The sequence below is a fragment of the Dipodomys ordii genome, unplaced genomic scaffold, assembly GCF_000151885.1.
Source record: "Dipodomys ordii isolate 6190 unplaced genomic scaffold, Dord_2.0 Scaffold1, whole genome shotgun sequence".
Taxonomy (NCBI): Eukaryota; Metazoa; Chordata; class Mammalia; order Rodentia; family Heteromyidae; genus Dipodomys; species Dipodomys ordii.
The window spans coordinates 45,462,957-45,471,226 of NW_012267217.1; the positions used below are offsets into that span (position 1 = coordinate 45,462,957).

An 8,270-nucleotide genomic window follows, 5' to 3' on the forward strand; every position below is an offset into this window, starting at 1 on the left:
GCTTTGTACTATGAACATTTGTGTGTATGTATGTGTGTGCGCGCCAGTCCTGAGGCCTCAGAGCTTGGGTACTGTTCTTGAAATTTTGTGCCTCAAGGCTGGTACTGTATCATTTGAGCCACAGCTCTACTTTGACTTGGTGGTTAACTGGAGATAGAAGTCTCATGAACTTTGAACTGTGATCCTCAGATCTCAGTCTCCTGAGAAGCTAGGATTATAGGCATAAGCTACCAGTACCTATTTAACTGAAATGATCGTTTATTCTTATTTTTCCATTCTGATGATGTTTCAAATATTTTATTAAAGGAGGGAAAACATATAAACCCAGCCCCCAAAAAACTATCTCATTTTTTTTTCTATTGGTCAGTAGTGGGTCTTAAACTCAGGGCTTCAGCCTTATCCCTGAGCTTTTTCTACTCACGGCTAGCACTCTATGACACTTTGAGCCACACAGTGCCACTTCCAATTTTCTGGTGGTTAATTAGAGGTAAGAGTCTCTTAGGGACTTTACAGTCCAGGCTGACTTTGAGCTACTCTCCTCAGATCTCAGCCTCCTGAGTAGTTAGGATTATAGGAGTGAGCCACCAGTGCCCAGCTATCTCATTAACTTTCAACAGTATCTATCTCAAGAACTTCAATAGGATTTTATCTTCTTACATCCAAAAAATATCCAAGAGTATATGAGTAATATAATCTGTCACATTTTGCATTGAATTTTCAATATTCCAAGAATATAAGTAAACATTTTTATTATTATTTCACAAAGGTGAATTTATAAACAGATTCAAGTTCAAATGTTTTCATACTTACTGCTCCTCCCAAGTAAGAGCTGTAGAGAACAAGTCACCACCAATACCACCATGTTTCTCTGCAATGTTGATACCCAGCAGTCCTTGCTTTCCAGCTTTTTCCCAAAGCTCTCTACTCACTTCTCCAGCTTTCTCCCACCTGCAAATAATAAATGTATAAAAATAAAGCAAAGTTCTTTCAAATTATTTTAATGGCCACAGTTTGAATTTACAAATGATTCTGTGTAGGAATGCCTCCTTAGTTTATGGTAACTCAGACACTGGCCAAACCTTCCATTTCCACCTGATTTTGCTGTCATTTCTTCTCCTTTTTCATTCCTGTTTGCTACTTTTTGTCCTTTGAACTCAAGGACAGAGCACTGTCCCTGAGCTTTTGTTCTCAAGGCTGGTAGTCTACCACCTGACCCACAGCCTGGCTTTGAGCTTTTTGCTCGTTAATTAGACTTTCCTGTCCAGGCTAGCTTCAAACTGTGATACTCAGATCTCAGCTTCCTCAGTAGGTAGGATTATAGGCATAAGCAACAGATGCCTGGTGATTAGTATTATTAATATTCATATTATTTGATATAAATATTAATATTCATCAATATTCATTGGTATTTGTTGATGACATGGTGTTTCACTTAGCATAAGTTTAGTTGTGACATATGGTCTTAGAAATTTGCCCATGTCTTTGTAAAGTCTATGTATTTACTTAAAAGCTAAGCTCACAGAAAACGCATACCAAAGCCAACAAAGTGCAAAGTAGTCTCATTAAATTTAAATAACAACAACAGGACAGTAAAAACACTTTGCAGCGTGCATCTGTCAAATGAATTTCTCATTGTGACAACTCAGTTGTCTTCTTCACTACCATTCTACTTTACACTAGGAAGGAAAACCTAGTGCAAGAATGCTAAATAAGTACTCTATTCCTAAGCTATATCCCAATTCCAGTTTTCCTTTGAAAATGGGAATGGTGAAATGAAGAAAAAGGTGGCTAGTTAAGGGATAGTGAACAAATCTGCAATTTTTTACTTTTGAAACATTATATATAGTTAAGACCTAAGGTATTTGAAGATACTAAGTAGGAAAGAGTTTAGAAATAAACTTATTTTTACATCAAGACCTCATTCAACCAAAATTTAAAAGTAGTGAAGAAATAAACTTTCTCCTAGAAGAAATTATACTACAATTCTCCTTATAGTCTAGCTAATTTGGCATTCTAGCCAAAAACTATTCATTAAAAACTTACTGTAAGCTTATTATTTGATTATTCTACTGTATTCTTTCATTGGGGGGGGCAGTAGTGGGGCTTAAAGTCAGCCCTTACACTCTTCCTTGACTTTTTCACTTAAGGCTGGTGCTCTACCACTTGACCCACAACTCCACTTCTGGCTTTTTTGTTGGTTAACTGGAGTTTCATGGACTTTTCTGCCCAGGATAGCTGCAAACCACAATCCCAAGATCTCAGTTTCCTAAGTACCTAGGATCATATGTATGTTATAAGCTACTAATATGGCTCAGGAAGCTTATTTTAAACAACATCTAAAAATCATTGTGTATCCAGACACAGTGGCTCACACCTGTAATCCTAGCTACTCAGGAGCCTGAGATCTGAGAACCACAGTTCAAAGCCAGCCTGGATAGGAAAAGCTATGAGACTCATTAACATTAACTAGAAAAAGCTGGAAAGGAGCCTGTGGCTCAAGCACTAGCCTTGAGCAAAATTTTAAGCTCAGTGTCCAGGCCCTGAGTTCAAGCCCAAGGGCCAGAACAAAAGAAAAAAGGAAACAAAGAAACCCAATCTCAAAAAATAAAGTTAATTAAAAATTTTTTAAAGTTCATTCATTTAAGCAGATATGAACAGGGCTGAGGATAAAGTGTGGAGAAGGGTAAATGCCTAGGATAAGAGAGGCTCTGGTTGAGACTTAGCACCACAATAAATAAGTAAATAAATAAGGTATGACTTAAATGAAGAATCCTGGAGCTTAAGAACATTATGAAGTAAAAATTATTATTAAAGCACAAAACACTACTTTTTATGTACAACAAACAGTATTCAAGGAATTTTTTTTATATTAGGTGAAAATATGTTACTTACTCTGAGTGATAAGGAATCACTTCTTCCTGAAAGAACTTCCTTACACTTTCTCGGAAAATATCATGTTCTGAAGAAAATATTCTTCTAATTCCTATGTCTGTTAATTTTTTAGCAGAAGATGTTTCTAGACGGTCTTCTCCTCCAGAATGAGAACATCTTAAAAATATTCATTAAAAATTAATCATTAAGCAATTTATCATTCATGTAGTCTTCACTTCTAAATTCTTTTTTTTTTCCACTTCTAAATTCTTAAGAAGGATAATGACCAGACATAACTACAGGCCTGGGCTGAAGTGAAATATAGCACTGTCACAAGATACATGAATTCAATTATGAAAAATTCAAACAGTACAACAGAACAATACTGCTAAGTTTTCATGTCACATAGAATAGTTAAAATAGTGCAAAAGCTTCAAAATTAGTATATCCAGAATCATACAAATTATATAGTGCCACATTACAATGCCAGTGTGGGTATAAACGTAATGTTTTCTCTACTCCCTGTTAATGCTCCTGCCACCAATGCTCCTGCTGTTCTATAGAGACTGTTCTATACTTCCTTTGTTTAAAGTTCTTCAGTTTTCTTTTTCCTAAGGTCCCCCTGGAGGGACATATCCATTACATATTTTCTTTTTTTTTTTTTCCCATTGCACATTTTCAAAGTCACATCTAAAAGAACTTTTTTTTCTAAATTACTTTATTGTTGTTTTAAAGGTGATATGCAGCAGGGCAACTTTTACCTACATCCAGGAATAAGTATATTTTCTATTGCATAGTATCACCTGTTCCCTCCTTCTAACCTATTACTTCCCTCCCCTCTCCACCCAGAGTGCATAGTTCACTTTCCTGGATGGCCTGTATAGTTGGTATGCTGCACTGCTGCACTTTTTCATTGTTTTCCCTTTGATTCTGTGCCCTCCCCGCATGCTCCCCTAGATGTGCATGTGAATACACCTATGTAAGGCAAAAAATACAGGGTCATTTGCAAATGAAAAACAAATTAAGAAATAAAAGGCCTTTGCTTCCATATCTTTGGGGTTCATTTCAGTATGTGTATTATTTTGTATATATCTGAACAGGTTCACCTCTGTGATTCGCTTGACTATCCTCTTTTGGTCTCACTGTATATGTGAGTATCTGGAATTCTGTATAATTTGTCATGAGTTCTGGAAGGATTTAGTCCACTCAGATATTCAATGTCCTGGTAAAATATTTTGTCCACTTTCAATGATGTGCACTATGACTCCTATGAGTTGGGTGATGGATTCAAGCAAATCCCAAAGAGACTCACACCATCTGTACAGTGGTTTGTAGCAGATCCAATGACTACAAGATGTTGGTCATCATGGAAGACCATGAGTTCTAGAGAGCAGATCAAAGACTTGGCTTAAAGTTTTCATGTTCAGCCCAGCAACAATTGCCTCTTGTAGGGCCAAATCACTTTTACAGACAAGAAATTGAGCACCATTCTGATAGGGGTAAAAAGTTTGATCTGTCAACCTTCCTTCCACTTATACAGGTTCTTCTGGAACTTGATATACCAAGCAACTATCTGGACACTAGTGATGCGTCCTGCTAGGTCAAAGTACAGCCAATCACCCACAGAAAAGACCTCTGAAAGTCCCTGGTCACTATTTAGGTCTGGATCGGAAGCATCTGGCTGCAGCAGTGGTCACATAGTTCTTCCCTTTCATAGCTACGATAGCTCCTTCTAGCAGGATACAAAGACATGACTGATGTGTTAGGCCTCCTGGTACTGCTGCAAATTTAGTAAACTAGTCCTGGCTTTTACTGCTGTGTCCCTAAAATAATCATATATTTAAATCCTTTTCTGTTTTACATTAACTTCTGATTTGTGGTTTCTCTCTCCTAGATTCTGTTGATTTTCTTTTCTTTTAAAGTCTTGACTAGAAAAGACATATTTTATGTAATCAAACTACACATTAAAATGTGTTTCTAAGGTCTAATTCAGTTTAATGTACTATTATTAAATATTTTTGTTTGTTGACACATAACCTTTTTACCTCTGTAAAATAGATCCCTTTATTCTACTTTGGCTTCTTTTCTCTTTGCTCAATGCTTTGGACTAAATTATATTCCACTAACATTCGTAATCTGAAGGCCTAACCTTTAGTGGGACTGAATTTAGAGATGGATTTGGGGAGGTAACCAAGGTTAAACAGGTCAAAGGATGAGTCATAATCTGATAAGGCTGAGGGCCCCATAAATAAGGAATTGATTCTTTCCTTCACGAATAGGCCATTTGAAGACTCAGTGAGAAGGATGCAGTATCTATACCAGGTCTACACCTCATGAGGAATTTAGTTGGGTAGCATCTTGATCTTAGATTTCTCAGTTTCTAGAAAGGTAAGAATTAAGCTTTTGTTGTGTTAGCCATCTAGTACAGTACTTCACTCAGACAGCCCAAACTAATATAAATTCATTTAGTGCCATTTTGTTTTAGTTTTACAGCTTCATATAACAGAGATGCCTTCCTCCACCCCAAAGCTAGGGATCAAATCACACATATATTAGGCAAGAGTTCTAGTGCTGAAAAAAAAAAAAAAGAGTTCTAGTGTTGAGCTACATGCCCAGCCCAAGATGCCTTTTAGGTGGTAAACATGAGCTGTGAAAAACATTTAATTTAGTATTACACTTTTTATACATTAGTTGGTCTTCAATCTTCATGTATTTTCCTGGTTACTACTGTGTCATCTGAATAATTTTACGTTGCTCATTCATTCATTTTGTTAACATGTTTTCACTGGATGTCTGTTCTGTGACAAGCACTGATCTACTAACTTGAGATATAAGATCCAAAATCCTTGTTCTCATGCTTGCATTCTACTCAAAAGAGATCACATAACACTAACTCATGAACACCATAAATAAGCAAATTAGAAGTATGTCAGAAGATGACAAATAGTTCTTGGGGTGAGCCAGGAACCAAAGCTGTAGTAAAAATATTGCAATCAAGGCAGGTAAAACCAGAGTGGAGAAATATATGCAAATACTTGAAGGTCAAAGAGTTATTCAAGTTTATTTCTGCAATAAAAAAATTATAGGGTGAAAGAATGCCTAGAGCAAATGCTACAAGTCTAGATGCTATGTGTGGTGTTTTAGAAAACATAAAGGCCAAGTATGGTTGTAAGAACAGTATACATGAGGTTACATATAATAAGACCAGGATATGCACAGTATGTAAAAGATCAGTCACACTGATCTTTACTGTATCCCTAGATTCACTGTATCCCTATAACTAGAATATAGTGAACTTTGGCACTGATGGCTCATGCCTGTAAATCTAACTACTCAAGAGTCTGAGGATATTAGTTTGAAGTCAAGCAGGAAAGTCTACAAGACTCTGTCTAAAATAACCAACAAAAAGCAAGACTGGCTGGTCACCAATGGCTTAGGCCTATAATCCTAGCTACTCAGGAGGCTGAGATCTGAGGATCACAGTTCAAAGCCAGCCTAGGCGGGAAAGTCCATGAGACTCTTACCTCCAATTAACCACCAGAAAACCGTGGCTCTGTGGCTCAAGTGATAGAGTGCTCACCTTGAGCTGAAGAGCTCAGGGGCAGGGTCCAGGCTTGGAGTTCAAGCCCCACAATAGACAAAAAAGGCTGACAGCATGATCTGTAAGCACAAGCACCCTGAATTAAACCCCAGTATACGCAAGAAAAAAAATGCTGAGACTATGAAATTAGTTCTCTTAAGAGAGTGAGTCATTTATCAAATGAGTAAGTAACAGAACCAAAATTTGCAGGCAAGCCTGCCGGGATTTAAATATTATTTATTGCATATTATAGAGACATATCTGAAAAGTTTTTAAGTAAAATACTTTAAGGCATGGGAAAGTAAAAGAATAGTGAAAGTGTAAAGACTTCGAGATCAAAGATAGTTGAAAGAATATGCAGAAGAAAAAAAAATCAAACCACTTGGAAACAAGTTTGATGACAGATTTCTTTTCTTTCTCTAGCAGAGGCGGGGAAGCTTTTTCTGCCAAGGGACATTTATACCTATCATTTACAGGCCATTCAAAATTGTCAATAAAGGCAGACAGGTATAGGCAGCAGACAAGGTGCAGATAAACATACTTCTCTGAGTTTCAAAATGATTTTACTAACCTTAGGGCCTGACAGTACAGAGTAAGACTTCGGTACTAAATAAATCGGCCAACCTCTTCCCTCAACAAACGACTCAACTCACAAGCTAGGTTCTAATTACTTTGAAGGCCTCATTTACATTTTAAAAAGAAAATCTCCACTAGCATATTCTTTTAACACATAATCTCACTCCGGATCTGCTGAATGAGAATCAGAAATAAAACAAGGTCTTCAATGATTTGTATGCACGTAAAAGTTTAAGCTGTTTATAATAGAACTGTAGCCAGTAACCCATTTAGAAAGTCCCTCACGTCTTCCCTTTTCCTGTATTCCCTTTGTGGGCATAGGTTTTCTTCCCATACTTCAACCAAAATAACTGATCTTTTCCCAAAGACCGTCTTAGAGCACAAAGGAGTCGTGATGCCAGAAAAGTTCGAAGAGCACTGTCTCCTAAAGTTCCGGGGAAAACAGCAGAGAAGCCTGGCAACTTAAGGTTTCCTTAACCAAAGCTGTTCCAGGCCTTCACAAGTGTAAGCATTGTCTTACAGCTCTATTAGTACTTTACACTTCACAACAATGTAGTAATTGGCTACTTTATGAGTTAGGCCACCCCCTCTAATACCGAATCATAATAGATGTTTTCAGTTTGCTCACCCAGTGAATGGGCTCAGTACATCCGACGGCATCCGAGCCTTTGATCTTGTTACAAACCTCACTGAGCCACTTAGCTCTCCCCTTTAATCCCTTCCCACTTAATTACTTGAAGGATTCTGATAGTAAATCTAACGCTAATTTCACTGGCAGAACCCAGACCCTAATCTTTCGTGTCCGGATTATTTGTCTTGGATGGTTCCGTTCCGCGTGGCCACTGGCGAAGTCCAGTTTCCAGGTTGAGAACCAGGTGTCAGTCATGTGCCAAGTCCACTAACTAGGCTAAAGGTCACCGGAGCGCGGACGCAGCCGCGCCCTTGTCTTGGAACGAAACTCTTCCAAATGTGGGCTCCCGGGGAGGGGGGTGGAGGGGGCCGGGCTCAGGACCCAGTGCCCGGCCCCGGGACCCGAGGGGCACTGCGCCTTCCCGGGGGTCGGCCCGGGGTGGGGGCGACACGGCTGACACCCCGTTTCCCAGCGCCAAAGGCGTTGACACGCGACGGGCGCGGGCCCGACCGCATCTCCCGGCCTGGTCACCACGGTGGGTTGGGGGGGGATCCAGCCCTAGCCGGGGTCGGGGCACGAAGGCCACCTCGCCCCCGCCGCCCCACGGCCGGG

At 39.0% G+C, this 8,270-nt stretch overlaps 1 protein-coding gene across 1 annotated transcript in view; it reads right to left on the reverse strand.

Moving 5' to 3' along the window:
• Acadl (acyl-CoA dehydrogenase, long chain) overlaps positions 1-7,706 on the reverse strand; it is a 57,596-nt gene extending 49,890 nt beyond the window's left edge. Inside the window, exons 1-3 of the mRNA XM_013017069.1 lie at positions 7,656-7,706; positions 2,893-3,048; positions 811-948 (exon numbers count right to left, since the gene is read on the reverse strand). Coding sequence (XP_012872523.1) covers positions 811-948; positions 2,893-3,048; positions 7,656-7,687 — 326 coding nt within the window. The 5' untranslated portion in view covers positions 7,688-7,706. The remainder of the gene's footprint in view (positions 1-810; positions 949-2,892; positions 3,049-7,655) is intronic.
• Positions 7,707-8,270: the final 564 nt, after the last annotated feature.